Raw genomic sequence first — 19,655 nt, 5'->3', positions numbered from 1 at the left:
GCTTCTTTTATTCCCTGCTAAACTGTGGGTTAAACATAAAGGGAATGTCTGTTCTGAGACTGAATTTGCTGAGAAATTTTTGGAGGGGATTAAAGCATAGCTGTGCCTGAATTGGGTCTAGCTTGGATGCTTAAATGGTGAATGGATCCATGCAATACAGATTGTCATCTTCCTATTTTTTTTTATTTTAAATTTCAATCCTATCATGTATACTGTTTTGAATAATCAGTTTCTTGTTCAAACACCTGTTTGGTTTCATGTTTCAAGATAAGTATGTAAAGCACTGTTTATAAGGAGAAAATTCAGAGCTGATCTTCAGGCATTATCTTTGATAAATAGTGCAAGATGTGTAGATGCCACCTGTGAGTAGCAATTAGATTGATCAGGATGGTATGTGGAACAATTTTTGTCATTTTTCATGGTGTTCATTGTTTACTTTGTACCACTAGTTCACTGTCCAGTTCTCCAGGGAGAAAGATAAGAAAGACCTAGGGCAGTGTTTCCAGGAGTCTGCTTCTTTCTCAGGTAGCCCCAGAAATGCATATATGTGCAGCATGCACTCAGTTATCATATAGCATGGATAAATAATGCTGCATGCGCCTATTTAAAAAAAAAAAAATGTGCTGACATTTAACTGGATTGGACCTGAAGAATCTATTTAAGCATAAAACTACATTTTAATTAGTGGGGAAGTAAGTATTCCTCTCAAAAAAAAAAAGTACTTTAAGTGTTTGTAAAGCAAAACCTCATGTTTAGAGGTTTATGTTTCCCTCTGGATGTCAGGAGATGACTGATGCTCCACCACCAGAGAATTCAGCGCCAGCGAGCAGACAAACCTTCCTCTGCGGGAGATGACTGTGGAGCCGTGTCTCCTCTTGGTCCCTGCTGCTGGTGCACTGGCTGGAAGGAAGGCCAGGGGAGCACAGGGATGGGTATCATCTCCACCCGTGGTCCCTCAGCAGGTTTCTCAGCTGTCAGACCTCGCCTCACCAGTCAAAGGGGAGGGGTGGATCCTGCACAGGCTAGAGGGAGATAAGGAGAGCGATAAGGTAGGGTGGCTGTAAACCACAGCAGTCTCCTTTACTTTGTGCCTTTCTGGAATGTATAAAAACAGATGGTTTTGGTGTTGGTTTGCTTATGTTCTTTTCCCCTGCCTTCTCCTTTAATGGTGCCTATTGGCATCCTTTTCAGCTGGGGAAAAAAGAATAAACCTTCGTGGTCCTTTTTTGTGACATTTTTGCAGTACACTAACATGTTTTTGTAGAAGTACATGTGTTTAGCTACTTCCATTGCCCGATTGCTTGCACTTTGTACTTGAAGCACAAAAGTTAAGGTAAGAAACGAAAAAAACCCACACCAACCTTTAAAATATATTAGAGAGTATGACTTGCAGAGATAAAAAGACAGGAAATTCAGGGCATGAAGCATAGCACTTGTTTTTAACTCATAATTTTATTCCTGTAATGTCGACATGATTTAAGGGCATACAGTCAGCAAGTTACATCTTAATGTTTATTTTTATTAGGTTTTACATATTTAAGTCACACTGCTTTATACTTACCCAACATATGTTTATTTATTGTTGTTTTAAAATTACATATAGAAAACTTTTCGTGGAAGTCTGTGAAGCCCCCATTATGTAGTGAAGGTACAGTTTTTCCAGTTGATTGCAGTAAGGACCTGTTTTCTCTAGAGACTGAGCTCCTTGAGGCAGTTTGGCCTGTTAAATAAACTAGTACTTGAGAAAATGTTAAAAATGTGAAATGACTACACAGCAGGGAGTGAAGAACTTTGTTGCCATCTAAAAGGATGTTGTCATTATAATAATCTTGATTTTTTTCAAATAACTTTTGTTTTCTTCAGTTTGTGTAATGTTTCATTTAAAGAAAGAGACTTAGAAACAAATGTACTACTTAAACTATATCTTAATCATTTTACAAAACTTTGGCTTTTTTGTTGATTTGTTTTAGAAATGATACTTTTTGGAAAGGAGGGACCCTCTTTTTGTTAAGCAATCAATTGACTTTTTTTTTTTTTTAATGAAAGGTAGGGTACCTTTAAAATGCACAGTAAGTAATAAAATTTACTAAAAGTACAGGCAAGAACAGTGTGGTTATTTACCAGCAGTTTCCCTGCTACATGTGATGATTTTGGGAAGGCAAAAAGACTTTATCATTCCGCTTCATCCTTTTCAGACGGCGTAATTTCTTAAATTCCTACAGCTTTTTAGAGAGGAACCCATAGAACCTTTAAGCCAACGTTGCTTTAAGACACCCCAGTTTTGGATCGGGACCTCGGCTGAAATTGGCTCATAAACCCATAGTTCACTCAGTAAATGTCACCATAAAGCTGACATTGCAATACTTGTCTCTCTTAAATTTGTATGCTCACCAATATTTTGTCCTATCAGAGGCCAGAACCACAATAATTAAATAATTAACTAGTTTTTCAGTTTTTGTTGGATCAAGGGTCTCATTTGATTACAAAAGAATCAGCTCCTATGGTGATTATAGGCCTGTGGTCAGGCACAGTCTGTCAGACTGTGTGCAATATCAAGTTTTCTTTGCACTCTTTTGGGAGCCTAAGCCTGTATTGTAGCTTAACCAGGACCTTGCAAAGCTTCCTGATACTTAAAGTCACCCAGTTTCATTTTAATTTGTGCATGTCAAAACATCCTATTTCTTTAGGAATTTCTAGTTTAATTTAATAACTTGCTGAAATTTACTACACTTTAAATTTGAGATTTTTTTTTAGAAGAGCATAATCTAATTGAGAGCTCTGAATAAAGGAATTTAAGCTATTATTCTGGAAGGTACAAGACACATCAAATTACCAAAACATGCCTGTGTAAAATGAGTTTTTAAAGTTGGTCACAGCCTTCTTGTTTTACAAACCAACAAGCTGAAGAAGCCTCTCTCCAAGTCTCCTGTGTTCTTCATGACTCTTCCGATAAAAGGTTTGCATGCCTGATGAAAATTTGTGGTGTTCTTTGTTTTTGTTTTAACCCTATTTTGCTTCCAGAACATGCATTTGGTATATATGTACGAAAGGATGAAATACCATTAGCAGTTTTTTAATGTTGATTCACGTAAAATATGACTGGTATGCAGGAAATATTAGTTCTATTTCCTAGTGGGCATGTTCAGCCTCACAGAAGGTGATGATCTAGTACCTGTGGTAAGAGGCTGATTGTGCTCAGGAATCTAAGTATAAAATGTTCTGTTGAAGTAATTGTTAGATTTTTTTATTTAATTTCAAACTGAAGTAAAACTGTATATATAAATTCAGCCAAAACCAATAGAGACAGTAAACCTAGCTCACCCACACTCAAGTTGTTTATAACTGATAAGCTTGATTCCTCGCCCAGTTAGTGTAATTTGGATCTTGCATTTACAAAAGACCTACATGTTAGCTGTCAACTGAAATTGAGCCTAAAATGGCTTTTTTTTAGACCATTCAGATATCAACAGATATTTTATAAGCAGCACTGCCTGAAAGCCAACTGTTTTCCCTGATAGTTACTGTTGTAAAACTACCCTATAGAATTCAAATGAATATACACTACTTCAGATATTGCATGCAATTTGAGGAAGGAGTAATTCTTTCCTGAAGTTACTTCAACTAAGTTTTACTGGGAATGAATGAAAATGAAACTGCTTGGTTCGAATAAGGAAACAAAAGTTTGAAACCTAGTCCAAACCTACAGGGAGCCAAATTTACCTCTTCCTAGTGAATCTTTCTCTAAGCTAGTTTATGGAGGAGGGAGATGGAGCCCTTATCAGGATTTTGGCTGGAAGGTAGCAGGCTACACATCTGCAACAGACAATCGCATACACTGCATTGGCCAGTGCAAAAAGAATGGAACCCTTTGTCCTTCTACTACACTGATGATTTTAATAATGAACATTCATTTTGAGGAGATGCAGTTGCCAGTAGTAATAGTTCACGTCTAAGTTTATGGTGTAAAAGTCAGTAATTTTTTGTTCTGTCATTAGAGGATCTTTTCAGAGGCTGCTCAGTTTAATACAGTTATTTAGATGAACTGAGATTTAGATTAGTCTGTAACCTAGTGAAAATGCAGATGTTCTTAACTCAGCATACAAGTCTGTATTTTGGATAACAGATTGCAAACAGTCCGTTTTTCAAATAGGTACACATAGGTTACATACATTATGTCTGTGTGTACTTTATGATCCTAATTCTGTTGTCTCCTAAGAGCTGCCTTCAATCTGCTGTTTGTTATGGGATGCTAAAGGCTGTCAATTCATGAGATCAGCATTTTTCTTCTCACTTCAGGATTATGAACACCACCAGATTATAGTCTCGCAGTCAAGTGGACCAAAATCACTTTTTTTGCTCACTTAAAGTTCTTTGGAGAGTTCTGAATAATATTCTCCACTAAAAGGCCTTGTGTGTCCCTGGCACTTCATTTTAAGTCTGAGTAATTCCATTTTCCTACTTGAAATCTGAGTGAGTTGTTCGCTGCATTTTTTTTCATTGCTGCAAAACTACTCATTTCTGCATCAGCAGCCTCTGCCAGAGTTGTACGAGTTCCAAGTCTTTGACTTGCTTCTTTTCACCACCATTTGTAAAGATAAGTTGGTGCCATGCCCTTGCCATAAGTTCCTGTTGAGAGAGGTGTGTGCTTCACGCCTCAGTCAATATATTTCTTCATTCTTTTTTGTTTTGTTTTGTTTTGTTTTCTTCCCATCATGCTTATGGCTTCTCTTGAGCTTCCACTTTCTACAAACTGGATGTTTGCTTCTCTTCATGAAAATCAGATTTCTTTGTGAAAAAATGCCCTTTCAGTCTGTCTCAGAGAGAGCTTCAAGTATATCTACTTGTCCCTGTAGATATACTGGGAAAGCAAATAGGTTTCATAGCCTGTCTGAACTTCCTGTAGTTTACCAAACACCAGAATCTGAAAGGGCTTCGTGGATAGTCTTCTGAGTCTTGTGTTGCTGGAGAACGGGTAGTTGGCCAGAATAAGGCCACCAGAAGGCATGTGCTACAGTGACTCTCCTAACTCCACTGTCCTGACACCAGTGCTCAGCCAGACTGCTCCAGCCCTGGCTAACAGCATGCCTCTTCAGCTAAGAGTGCTTGAACATCACCAGTACTTACTGCGTATTGGATTTTCAAGGGCCTTTTCTGACCTACTCTGCATATTTAATACAAATATACTTGAGAGAAGTAGTGAGCAACCTGGAGTATTCTCAAGGCATCTGTCTACAAAGTAACAGTGAGTTCCATCTTTGTTCTAATTTTCATATAAACTATTAGAAGAATTCTAAAATGTCGATTTCCGTTTTTTTAATAGTTCATTTGTTTTGGTAGCTACATAGGCTTTTATTTCTGAATATCATTCCTCAAAAATATTGCATATTTTGCAGAAATGCTTAGCAAAAATAAATCTTCTGAATGGCTAAAGATTTTTTTTTTAATGCAAGAAAGCTGAATCATAAAGACACTTTCATTGTTCCTAGACCTTTCTCCTTTATGTTGTTAAGTGTAACTGTTAGAAATAATTACTTTTTCCCCCTTTCCTCCTTGTATCCATATTGCTGATACTGTATATCTTTATTAATGAGAAAGTGACTAAAGGATTTTACTGAATCAGTGTAATTTATTTTTTGCCAAAATGATGATTAGCTCTAGGGTTCTGCATTAAAACTAGTCTTTGGTAAAACAGATTAATGCACCACTGGCAAATGTCTGCTGTCCTTGTCCTGTTTAGTAGCAGAATGCCTAAACTGTAGTTGCAGTAGTTCAGAGCAAGCAGACAAAAAAAAGCTAAGCATTTTGCTGTGCGTGAGTAGTTAGAGGGCAAGCAGACACCATGCACCTTGACCACCTATTATGAAGCTTTTTGCTGCAGTGTCAAGTGAAAGCGAGTTAATTGGGTGAAGCTGTAGAGCATGTTAGGGGCATGGTAAAGGCTTGCTGTCTGACAGCTGAATGTCAGCAGAAGCTAGTCAAGTGTGGCTGAGAGACAGAGACCTGTCACAAAGTTCGTGTGGACTATAGCACAGTTAGGGAGATGAAATGTGGTTCTGTCTCACTTTCTCCCTCATTGCATTCAAGCACCTTAAGATTTCACACTGTATGTGTCAACCCTTGTTCTCTAAGCTGTTTTCTCCTAACACTTCTGCATTCAAATGATTGGACAGAAGATGCTAATGTTTGGCAAAATGAATGTAAATACACTTTTTCCCTTTTTCTGCGAAAGCTGCAGTGTACGTGCAACTCAGATGAAACTTTGAAGGCTTACGTCAGACAGTCACACTGTCTAGAAATTTAGCTGATGACTGAATACATTTCTCAAGAGAACGTGAAGTTTGACACTTTAACTAGTTGGATAGAGACTGTTTTCCCACTAGCACTGGCAGAAGAAAAGGCAAAGTGGGGAAGACGGCTTCAGGAGCCTCTTGTGCCTCAGCATGGTGTTTTGAGTGTTTTAGTCTCTGTTTTTAGTCATCTTCTCCTCTTGCTAGAAAGAAGAAAAAAGCTGAGAGGGAACCATGAGAGACAGAAATACTGACCTGAGGCAATAAAAAGCTGTGGGTAAACCAACATAACCAGAAGGGCTTTCTTGGAAGCAAGAGGTGTGCCAGTTAAAGATAGTGACAATGGTATACACTGATGCAAAACATGGAGAGGTGTCACAACAGTTTAGTAAGAGTACAGTGCACTTTCCAGTGTTGTTTGCAATATGCAGGACAAGATAAACCAATGGTTATTTGTGTTAGCAGCTCAGATAGAATATAAATAAAATCTGCTTCTATTCTTGGGAAGGTGGAAGGACAATGGTAGACAGCACGGGCAAAAAGTACTGAAGAATTTGGAAACTTGCACTGAAATCAATACAGACTGAGCATTTCACCATGTAAATAATGCACTACGTATTTTGCCTAATGTTTTGGTATTATTAGTGGAGTGCAGAGGATTTCACCTGAACATCACAGAATATTAGGGATTGGAAGGGACCTCAAAAGATCATATAGTCTAGTCCCGCTGCTGGAGCAGGAACATCTAGATGAGGTTACACAGAAATGTGTCCAGGTGGGTTTTGAATGTCTTCAGAGAAGGAGACTCCATAACCCCCCTGGGCTGACTGTTCCAGTGTTCTGTCACCCTCACTGTGAAGAAGTTTCTTCTCATATTTAAATGGAACCTCCTGTGTTCCAGTTTGTATCCATTACCCCTTGTCCTATCATTGGTTGTCACCGAGAAGAGCCTGGCTCCATCCTCATGACACTCACCTTTTACATATTTGTAAACATTAATAAGGTCACCCCTCAGTCTCCCCTTCCCCAAGCTAAAGAGACCCAGCTCCCTCAGCCTTTCCTCATAAGGGAGATGTTCCGCTCCCTGAATCATCTTCGTTGTCCTGCACTGGACTCTCTCCAGCACTTCCCTGTCCTTCTTGAACTGAGGGGCCCAGAACTGGACACAATATTCCAGGTGTGGACTCACCAGGGCAGAGTAGAGAGGAAGGAGAACCTCTCTCGACCTACTAACCACCCCCCTTCTAATACACCCCAGGATGCCATTGGCCTTCTTGGCCACAAGGGCACAGTGTTGGCTCATGGTCATCCTGTTGTCCACCAGGACCCCCAGGTCCCTTTCCCCTACACTGCTCTCTGACAGATTGTTCCCCAATTTATACTGGAACCTGGGATTGTTCCTACCCAGATGCAAGACTCTACACTTTCCCTTGTTATATTTCATTAGATTTTTTCCCTGCCCAACTCTCCAGCCTGTCCAGGTCTCTCTGGATGGCAGCACAACCTTCTGGCTTGTCAGCCACTCCTCCCAGCTTGGTGTCATCAGCAAACTTGCTGACAGTGCACTCTATTCCCTCATCCAAGTCATTGATGAATATATTGAATAGTACTGCTCCCAGCACCGACCCTTGAGGCACTCCACTAGATACAGGCCTCCAACTAGACTCTGCCCAACTGACCACGACTCTCTGGCTTCTTTCCTTCAGCCTGTTCACAATCCACCTCACCACCCGATTGTCCAGATCACACTTCCTCAGTTTAGCTGTAAGGATGCTGTGGGAGACTGTGTCAAATGCTTTACTGAAATCAAGATAGACCACATCCACTGCTTTGCCATCATCTATCCACCTCGTTATGTCCTCATAAAAGGCTATGAGGCTGGTTAAGCATGACTTCACCTTGGTGAAGCCATGTTGACTGCCCCTAATGACCTTCTTATCCTTGATATGCCTTGAGATGGCACCGAGGATAAGTTGTTCCATCAGTTTCCCAGGGATGGAGGTGAGGCTGACCAGTATATAGTTACCCAGGTCCTCCTTCTTGCCCTTTTTGAAGACTGGAGTAACATTTGCTTTCCTCCAGTCCTCAGACACCTCTCCCATTTCCCAAGACTTGCCAAAGATGATGGAGAGTGGTCCAGCAATGACCTCAGCCAGCTCCCTCAGCACCTGCGGGTGCATCCCATCCAGACCCATGGATTTATGGATGTCCAGATTGCCTAGTTTTCCCTAACCCAATCCTCATCAACCGAGGCAAACTCCTCCATTGTCCTGCCTTCCTCTGGGGCCTCAGGGGTACGGGGCTCCTCAGGACAGCCTCTGGCAGAGTAGACAAAGAAGGCATTCAGTAACTCTGCCTTCTCTGTATCTTCTGTCACCAGGGCACCCACCTCATTCATCAGCGGGCCTATATTGCCTCTAGTGTTAATCTGCTATGTATTTGTTGTCATAGACACCTCTTGCAAAGTTTAATTCTAAGGAGGCCTTAGCTTTCCTAGTTGACTCCCTACATCCTCTGACAACAGCTTTATATTCTCCCCAAGTGGCCAGCCCCTCCTTCCATGATCTGTAAACTCTCCTCTTCCACTTGAGCTTACCCAGCAGATCCCTGTTTAACCACACAGGTCTCCTGGCTCCCTTCCTTGACTTCCTACGTGTTGGGATGCTCTGATCTTGAGCCTGGTAGAAGCAGTCCCTTCTGTGTGTATTCCAATGAAGCATCTGGAAGAGAAGCTTACTGTATAGGCTGTATGGTGGATTTTGGCCAAAATATTTAGAAATCATAAACTACCAATGTAAAACCAAATTACATGTCTTTAAGCCAACCAAGCATTGAAGCTAAGGTGTTCATCTGGTGCGATAACCCATCCAATTCTGTGCATTCTTTGAACGTATCAGGTTTAAGTATATTTGAATAAAATAAGATTTTCTTTTAGCAAAACAAATACAATGTTATGAAATCTTTCTTTTAGTTGCTTTTAGCTGAGCCTCTTGAGTGTGTTTTCACTGAATGCATTAAATGCAAAAGCATTAGAAAAGCAGAAAAAAAAAAAAAAAGTTTCTAGATATTTTGATTCAAATGCTTGTTTAAAAACTCCTGAAAGTGGAAGGGGAATTCTTTGATAATGAAAAAAGCCATTAGTATTGTTGGCTAGCAGCACCCAAAGTATGTTGTGTGTCTACCTTTCTGACTTAATATGTAATGAGTTGGCAGCCCATTGAATTATTCTCTGATAGCAAATTGTTTGCAGAATCCAGGCAGGAGTGCTGACAATTAGAATTTACCGAATGTTACTGTTTTCCTACTTTATGTCAGAGCACCAATTTAGTCTTACTTCCTCAGCATGCCGAATTGCAAAATCATTGACCTGGGAAGCTAACTTTACGGTTTCGGCCAGCTTACATTCCTGTTGCTTTGAAAAAGTTTGTTAACTAGCACTGTATTGCACTGTCACCCACTAGTAATACTTTCCATTTTAAGCACCAGTTTCTAGCATTTTCATCAGTCTGATGTTTTATTTATTTCACTGAGAGTGAGAAATGTCTCTTGGAGCTACTTTTAACAGAAGAAGAATGAGTAGCGTACTCGAAGTCCATTGGCATTGTCTGGCAAAAGGCAACTCAGTTTTTGGAATAGCAATCTGAGAAGGAGTTTGTGAATGATCTGAAGAGGTGCATCTTTCTCTATAGGGAAATAGGTTTTCCACACAAGTGCTGCAAAATGGTTATCGAAGACAGTGGCTGATTATTTAACACTTACTTGAACTGATACTGCTACAGTGAAATGGTGCAAGCTACAATGATAGTATAGGTGGGAGAAGCTGGAAAGAACATTATTGACCATTTGATTTGCTGTCTGCTGGTATTACTGTGTATGTGTATGTTCTAGAGCTGGGATGAGAGGAATCAGTATCAGAAATCAATTGTGTAGAAATATATTGACTGTTTCCCCCGTCACTCTTCGTGTCTGTGCTTACCTTACATTTTTCCCACTCTTGAAGGACTGTGCTATGGCCTTTCCAGAAATTTTAGGGATTGCTGAAATTCAGAAGAAACTGCAGATTGCTCCTCCCTCTGCACTTCTGTTTGCTGTCAGGCATCCTCACACAACTAAGCGTCCTGTAATCTGGTGATTTCCACATCACCCTTTGGCCTTGTAATTCAACAATTTACTTTAATTAACTTTGAGATACAACACTTTACTTATTACTGCATCTGCATCATCACACAGGGAAACCCATAACTGAGTCTTTGTATTATGTTGTAACTTCAGTATTATGCTTTCTGCCCTTTTATTTCATCCCTTACTTAGTAATTTTCTGTTCTGATTGTAAGCAGTTTCATTACTTTCTTATGTCAGTCAAAGCCATATATGCAAGCTTGTTATTCACAACACAGAAGCCTTAACTCACAAAAACCTTATCACTTTTTATTACTCTGATATTTTTATAATATAGAATGTTACATGTCGTAAGAAAGTGGAAGAGAAGTTTGGGCTGCTGTGTTTTGAAACTGTATATTTGAAAACAGTTTAAAGTGACTAAAATTAGGGGTGGCAAATCCCCAAATTGGAAGGAGTTATTGTTGTAACATACAAATAATAGACGGCAATTGAAAAGTTGTAGTGTTGTATTATAGTGAAAATTGTGGTCCAGTAAAATTATCCTTGTGTAGACTTCGAAGTCTGAAACCATTCTGACTGACCCGTGGCTTCAGCTCTGGTTACAGATTTTACTCCTACAATTGAAGATAAACAATATACTTCTAAAAGTGAATTTCTTTATTCAGTTGTCTATTTGCTCCACTGTCATAACAAGTACATAGTCTTATAATTCCAAGTGTCTAACTGTGAGTATTATTCCAAAAGTATTGATATACAAAAGAGAAATGGGGTGTCTTTGGTCACATGATGCTTTGGAGTAGGGTCACATTGCAATAAAAGCATATATAAGGGTATGATACATGATGGTGTTATATTTCCTCACAATATCATACATAATAAAAGAACCCACTATAAATCAGTTTTAACTTCGGTGCAACAGCTCATGTATCATGAGACAACCTGTAAACTAGATCTAAATGGGATCATAGGTTAGTCACAGAAGAAAAACTGTAGAGTGTAATTGTTTTAGAAATCTTTTTCCATGTCCAATACTAAAAAATTACTTGAGTTAACTATAGTTTATAAAGCAATTATTCCTTAATATAGACTAACCTTTCATACTTAGCTCTTTGGGAAAACATGTTTTTTAAAGTTAGGCTGTCAAACTTTAAAAAATGGCCATAGGACATGACCAATCACTGTATTACATAAATATTTTGAAAGCATATTTTTGCTAGACGTATTGTATCCTAAATATATATTTACCTAATGAAGTGTAGCAGTTTGGATGAAATCGTTTACAGCTTATCAGGTAAATAAAAGTGCTACACTAAAGGTTTACCTGAACAGACACCTTATTTAAGATACAGAATTCCACTTTTAAAAATTACCTAAATGTGTATTTATATGATGGATTATCATCACAGCTCTGGCACAGTCATTTGAGTTTTAAAATGTAATACATGTTTTAGAAAGGTGTCTAAATGCAATAATGTTGAAAGAGGTCTGTTGGGGAAATTATAACTGCTTTTAAAATTCCTACGTAGAGCTATGTGTTCAAACAAGGAGTGTTAGAACAGTTCTGAGTATTTTTTCTTCTAATCTATAGAATCCTGCTTTCTTATTCATCGTGAGTGTATATGTTATTGGATCAAAACAGTTCTTGTGAGTTACAGCCAAGGTATTTTTTTACATCAGTCACATTGCTGTTAGATCTGATTTCGCTTCTATTCAATGAATAGTATTCTGTTCTTTGTAAGAAGTGTGGCACGGGATCTGTACAACTAAAACGGGACTTTTTTTCCCCAACAGTGAAGCTTTTACTATAACATAGTCTATTGACTTGCTGCCAGTCATTAAATTTCATACATTTTTTTTCAACTCTCGAAGGAAATCTGATTTCTTATCTCCTTACTGGGAGTTTGATGCCATATTCTTCAAAACAACCCTCACTACATCCGTAAAAACAGTTAATATGCGAGTTTAATTGTAGCGTGTGATTTTTACTTATTGTGATATGCTGGTTAATTGAGACGTTGAAAACAGTACAAAGCAAGATGTTGAAATTTGTCTTCAATATTTTTTATCCAGAGTGAAACCTATTTATAGCTTATATCTTATTTATTTCTTTTTTTTTTTTTTTTTAACACACAGAAGATTTCTAGAACATCACAAGTTATGTGCTTATTTCAATTTGTCATAATATATATTTTTATGAATGACTCCTATTTTAGAGAGAAATTTGGCTATGTAGTCAGCTGAGTAAAGTGTACAAGTAACAGAATGCTATTTGGGTAATGGGTGGATACCTTCATTGAGGTCTCCTCTCAGAGGTGCTGATATAAATGCAGTAAATCTCGTATGTACTTTGGCTTTTTAGCAGTTTCCATTCTGCATAACGTTGAGCCCAGAAGGACTGAAAAACTAGTGTTATGGATTGTACTTGCCAATTCTGCTGGTTATCTCATCCTCATCACCACCATAGTTTTGAAAAAATCAGAACACTACCTCATTTTTAACTATCTACTTGAAGTAGAGTCATCTAAATTTGCTATTGTATGGGTTCTTAATGAAGGTCTAACTCATAACTTAGCTGTTTACAGTGGCTATAATATGGATTATGGTGAATCAGGAAATCAAAAGCATCCATATCAAAGGGAACTGTTGCAGTAAGTGTTAGAGGCAACCATCGATTTTTCTCCAGTGATAGTAACAGAGGAAAGGGGAATATTTCGTGGATGTGTCTTTATAAATATGACTGAGTCTGGATTTCTTGAAATATGAATATACATACACCCTTTTGCCTCTCTCTCGATATCTATGTGTATTGGAATCTGTGCCTCTCCATATATGCACTTCTGCTTCTGCGTACATGTGTGTTTACATATGCATATATGCTCTTCCTGAAATGGTGAAGGGAGAGTGTTTAAAACCTCAAATATACTGTAACAGTCTTTCAGTATCTTAACTTTTGTCTTTTCCATTATTATGCTTTGCATGTGAAGTTTTCACATATTTTATGACCTGATGAAACAATTGATTGTTACTTCTACAGCTATATAATGCATTGTGTAAAATACCTTGGTAAAGGACAGAAGAGCAACATGATATTGTGTTTTATTGTTTGTTTATTATAATGGATATTTAAAGGAATACAGAGCGTCTTTATTTAGGATTTGAAAAAAATATTCATGCTGACATACTGATATTATCCATAATCTTTCAAAGTAGCATGCACAATATTTTGGTGCTAGAAGTTATTTAATGTTGGATTTTAGCTGGTATAACCTTTATAACTGTTTGAATGTCAAGACTCATTGAAATATGAATCATGTTCCCCATCAACATACATTCAGTGTGTATTATCTGGCCATCTTCTAAAAGGCTAACATTTGAAGAGTATTAAGTGTTTGATTTCAATTGATGGTAAAATATATTTAAAAGTAAATTAATACCTTCCATGGTTAGCATGACATATTTTTCCTAATAACAGTAACAGGGAGACTGTATTTTGTTTACTTGATTATAAAAACCCACACCCGAGAGATTACAATGAAGAGGGGCAAAAATTTTCTGTAAGTCTTTGTAGCACTTCAAAGAAAGTAGGGTATTGTTTCCTAACACTTACTAGTGCAGAATACTCTTGCTAATATCCTCTGTTCCTGCTTATTAAAGATTAATACATATATTCAGGTACTATGTATTTTAAATAAGTGTTTGAAACAAGAATCAAATATGCAAATACTTCATATACATACCTTTGGGAAAGGCATAATGAAATTATTTTTCTCACTTGTTTAACAGTAATTGTAGATTCTTTTTTGTTTTGTTTTCAAGATGGAATTCAAACATCACCATGACTTCAAGCTAGGAATTCAGCCTGACCAGAGCTGTATCCCAGATTTTTTGGCATTGCAAGCTGAACCTGACACATCCTGCAGTTTTAAGCACAATGGAGGCAGTTCTCAGTCTTCAGTCTATTCCTTCAGCCTAAATGTCACTTCCAGTCCCAAAAGAACAATGGAAAATGGATATTCAGATTCTTTGTATCAATAATCTTTTAGAAGGAAAAAATTGCATAAATGTAAAATGATGCAATTAAAGTGCAATTTTGTTGCTACCTTTGAATTGTAGTTCAGCGTATGTATTTTTTGACATTAATTTTACTTTTTTATGAAAATGTGCACTCATATGTTCACATTTCTGCGCTTCACATTCTTCGCATACTGAAACAGTTATATTTTTAACTTTTATTTATTGCAGTTGTTCATTTTTTATGTAATGTATTTCTAAATGTTAAAGAATGACACATTTTGGGTAATTTTCCTCAGTCTTAAAAAAAAAAAAAATCAATAAGCCATTTTAGTCTCTATCTATCAAAGTTGTTTCATACTTGTCTATTTTAAAGCAGGACTGCAATACTTTAATAGGATTGAGAGAGCTATTTGAAATGTATGCCAATGATTCCTGTCATTTCATGGCAGCCCTGCCATGGTTCACTGAGCCCCCTCTTTTCTCTTGTCAGCTCAACTGAAGACAAGCATTTAGTTGCAAACTTTAAGCAGGTTGTGCAAAACAGAAATGATGTGACTGCTTCTCTTCCTGCACAATAATGTCACTGCTGGTCAATGTGAGAAGGTCAGGTTGCTCCTTGTAAAGCTACATGATACCACTTGCCTATTTGAACAAGTTAAGTTAACTGCTGAATCTGGTCCCTGCAGGCGCTGAAAACTCACCCTTTTATCAAGTCTGCATTTCATAAGAAAGAAGAAAAATTGTGCAGGGAGGATTTCTGATGATATGTTTATGTACTTTATAAGGACAGTTCCCAAACCAGTGTTGCAGGTAATATATTTAGTTTAAGCTGAAAGACTTTAAAGTAATGGCTGTTTTGACCTTCAAATAGACTCCTTTTTTGTTGTTGTTGGTAGGACCCAAGAGTGACGCCCATCTTTGATGCTGACAGAATTTAAAGCAAGGCCATTGCCCTGCATTTTCTGCCTTGTAGCACACAAAAGTAAAATTGTATGTCAGGCCGAGATGTCGGGGAGCTGACAAGATGCCCCAGTGACATTTCAGCTGGAAAGAGCAAGTGTCTTGCAACCAAGTGGTCAAATATCAAATAATAGGTCAAGCAGGAAGGAGCTGAGTTCTAACCACAAAGAGGTTTCTGGTAACTTACTTGACAAGCTTTTGGGTGCTTTGTGGCTTGACAAAGTGATGTTCTGTTGGGTATCGCTAGACAGACTGTTCTTTATCGCCTTCAGAAGATCAGACATTGACATTGATTAAACTCTTTAACCCTTAAAGGTTAAATCCTTGCAGTTTCCTGATTGTGAATGAAGAACAAAGGAAAATTTGTAATATACCATTTGTTTTCATATTAATCACTGAACTCCCCAGTGCTATTAACTTTTGATGTGCTATGTAGTTTTTGACAAAAAGATTGAATGCAAAATCTATATAATAGATTCTTTCTCATTATGGGTCAGCGATACATTAGAAAAATAATATTAGGCATTATGGAATTTGTAATTTCTTCTAATACACGGGTGTCAAACTCATTTTCCCTGGGGGCCACATCAGCCTCGTGGTTGCCTTCAAATGGTTGAATGTCATTTTAGGACTGTATAAAAGTGGGAATAGTTACATTAATATAGGCAACCGCGAGGCTGATTTGGCCCCCAGTGAAAATGAGTTTGGAGCCATGTTCTAATATGTCAAATGTAGGATTTGATTTTAAACCCTTGTGACTACTACTGAAATTCCATTTTGGATGGAAAACAATATTTGCGTAGATAATACACCACTTATAATAACCGAAGTTTTCCAAATACCCTTGTTTTCAAGTACCAGAAAAGCTAAAATAAATATCAAATTTACAGCAGAAGAACTTTAATCAAAGTTGGCATCAAGTTTTCAGGTATTTCCCTGTTGTGCAAGTCCATTGCTCACAGCCATGGTGGGCATGTGTGTATGTACACTAGTACAGAGCCATGCAAAAACAAATAATAAATCCTGCAAAACTCCCATATGTAAGAGTTTGCTGACAGAGGAAGAACACTTCTTTATGATGAGGTACTTAGTCTTGACTACTGAAGAAAGAAGTGTCATTTCTCTCCAAAAGTCTTGGCTCCTCTCTTTCCTGACAGCGACTGTTCCTGGTAAGGCCACCGCAAGTACTGTATTCTGCCCTCCGAAATATAATGTCAAAGATCAGTTATATTTGTATGGAGAATGAAAGAATAGATTTTACTGAGCATTTTTATCTCTACTATGTACAGAAGCATTTATGTGCTGTACTTTTTAAAATGTATTCTCATGGTACTCTATAGTTCGAGGAAGAAAGTACCTATTCTTTGCTACATGACCTCAAACTACTGAAGAAAATTTTCAGCCTATTTGTCCTTTTCCCATCATTGCCAGTACATGTGGTATTGTGCATGTAGGGGTGGAAGGAGGTTTTCTTTCTGAAATCTGTTTTTCTTTCTGAAATCTGTTTTTCTTTCAAAGTCAGTATCTTATTGAGACTAGGACAAATCTTCAGTTACACCAGTTACTGCTCTAAGCGTAGGTTCTTGTTATTTCGCAGGGGTCATTGCAATGGCAAACTGAGTGTAGTTACTAGGAATAATCTAATGAGCTATCATTTCTTACAAGAACTAGCTTGTATGTTTTCATTGAAAGGGGGAAATCTACCTGATTTACTCTGTTTAAATATTGACCAACTGTGAGTTACAGACTATTTTTCTTAAACCCATCCACTTTGAAGAGACCTTGAAATCTCTCTTGTTTGAATGTCGGATGTCCCTTTTGTAAAGGAAAGCTTCTCTTTCTCATACTGTGAAGAAGTTCTTGGGTAGTAGACTGGATCATCGTTAGCCAAATACTCCCGTATTGCTTTTCCAGCCATCTGATAAATCAAAATTTGTGATAAACCACAAATGAATAGAAGAAATCCAGCTGGCGAGATCCTCTGTTAGTGGTTTACAAACCATCCCACCAAAGCATTTCTTTCCCATTTTGGGGACACAATAAAAATTATGCTTGTGTAGAATGTGACAACACAGTTCAGTAACAGTAGCTGCCAAAAGAGCATCCTGACTGTTTTATACCATCTGCTCTTTCTGGCTTGCTTTGAAAATTTCAGAGCTTGAGACCTTGATCCTTAATTTCAGAACTTTGCATAGTTTGAGCCTGGGATTTCAAGAAGACTGCTTCTACTTGGATAACCTCAGCTCCATCATCAGCACTGTTCCATGAGAACAACCAAACAGTTTCCTTAGAGGGAAGCCCATATTTGGTGGGGCTAGAATATTCTCCATGTTTTTGAAATGTGGCATAACAAATAATAGGTCACAGATCTGTCTTCTGATCAGTCTTAAAATTCATATTAATTTATTTTCCCACCAAGCAACTCATTTCTGAAAACAGACTGTAAAATAAATGATTTCTTCCCTGCAATGGGAAGTTTGCTGCTGTTAGTAAAAATCGTGTGTGTGCCTGTATGCACGTCTGTGTATAGTTCTCAGTGAAGGTTTTGGTTATTGGGCTGACTGTATTATCACTTCACATACTCTAAGCAATAACTACTACACCAGAAGGCTTTTCAGTTCCCTGTCTCCCTCACATATTTGACAATTCAGCACAAGCTTTACTGCCAGTAAAGTTTGATATACAATTTTGAGTGTCTCTTCCATTGCTGGAAAATACCTGGAATGCCTTTACCAAGTTAATCCAGGGCAGCAGAGTTTGGAAGTCACATCGGGAGATCATGTACTGCTGTGACTCTACTCAGAACATGGTCAGTTGCAACAGGTTGCTGAGCATTGTGTCATGCTTGAATATCTGCAAGGATGGATTCTCTCTTTACAACCTGTTACGGTGTTCAGTCACCCTCAAAGTAAAGGTGTTTTATAGAATTCCATGTGTTTCAGTTTGTGCCCATTGCCTCTTGTCCTGTCACTAGCACCACGGAGAATAGTGTGGCTCCATCTTCTTTGCAAGTATTCATACACATTGATAAGATCTCCCTGACCATTTTCTTGTACAGGCTAAAAAAATCACAGCACTCTCAGCCTCTCCTCGTGTGATAGGGGATCTGGTCATTTTATTTGTCATCTTTGTGACCCTTCACTGGACTCACCACATTATGTCCATATCTCTCTTGTACTAGGGAGCTCAGGACTGGAGCCATTACTCCAGATATGGCACCACCTGTGCTGAATAGAGGGGAAGAATGACCTCCTTCATCAGACTGGAAGCTCTCTTCCCGATGCAGCCCAAGAAGGCTTTGCCTCAAGGGCACATAGCTGCCTCGTGGTCAATATGGAGCCTGTGAGGACCTCCAGGTACTTTTCTACTAAGTTGCTTCCCAGCCACTTGGTCCCCAGTCAGTCTTGGGCCCCTAGCCTGTCCTGGTGCATGATGTTATTCCACCCCAGTCAGATTACTTGCTTCTCTTTTTTTTGAACTTCGTGAAGTTCCTGTCAGCCCATTTTTGCAGCCTGTCGAAGTCCGTCTGGATGTCAGCAAATCCTTCTGGACTATCAACTACTCCCTGCTTTCTGTTATCAGTGGAGTATGCCTTGAGTTGCAATGTCAAGGTTATTAATTAAGTTATTAAACAGTATTGGCCCCAGTATTGACCCCTGGAGTACACCACTAGTGACTGGCCTCCAGCTGGATTTAGTGCCACTGATCATAACACTGAGCCGATCAATTCAGACGGTTTTGAAACGGAATTACTGTCCATGTGTCCAGTCCGTATTTCCTTACCCAACAGTGGGCTGTTCTGCTGTGTAAAGAGCTCTAAAAATTCCCAAACTTTGCTAAAACTCTGGATGATGTCAAACGCAATATTTTGTATAACCTGTTTCTCAGTTCAGTCCATTTGATAATTTAATCACTTACAACAGCATCTGATAATACTGCTGTCATCCTATACTTGAAAGGTTTTACAAGACTTCAAGTTTTATATAAATCGGCATGTTCAGTGGTATAGCTTAGCTCCTAAAAGTTATTTAACTTTCTTTTGCATTACAAAATTGCTTTAGTAGCATTTTTCTCCTCATGTTTTTTGTTGTTATTGGATTATTCTCTCATTAATAAAACTCAAGAAGCCCATGACAGTATTGCAATTTGGAATAAATCTTTATGTGAAGAGCGCCTTTCTTCCATTGCTGGTGATGAACACTAAGTTTACTCAGTGTTACCCTCTCCATCCGTTTTTTGATTGACCTTGAAATCCAGTCTCAAAAAATGAAT

The 19,655-nt window shown here is 38.2% G+C and overlaps 1 protein-coding gene across 5 annotated transcripts in view; it reads left to right on the top strand.

Annotated features, from left to right (window-relative positions):
- Positions 1-14,516, top strand: part of CCDC171 (coiled-coil domain containing 171) — a 155,420-nt gene extending 140,904 nt beyond the window's left edge. For 4 of the 5 annotated variants that reach the window (XM_082074301.1, XM_082074299.1, XM_082074298.1 and 1 more), the window contains one exon: positions 14,226-14,516. In XM_082074301.1, the coding sequence (XP_081930427.1) occupies positions 14,226-14,444 (219 nt within the window). In that variant the 3' untranslated portion in view covers positions 14,445-14,516. The remainder of the gene's footprint in view (positions 1-14,225) is intronic. The other variant, XM_082074300.1, reaches the window with a different exon arrangement.
- The last annotated feature ends 5,139 nt before the right edge of the window (positions 14,517-19,655 follow it).

The sequence above is a fragment of the Streptopelia decaocto genome (genome assembly GCF_964273445.1).
Source record: "Streptopelia decaocto genome assembly, chromosome: Z".
Classification (NCBI taxonomy): domain Eukaryota; kingdom Metazoa; phylum Chordata; class Aves; order Columbiformes; family Columbidae; genus Streptopelia; species Streptopelia decaocto.
Note: the sequence above shows the minus strand (reverse complement) of the source record. Positions and strands in the feature narration are given on the sequence as shown.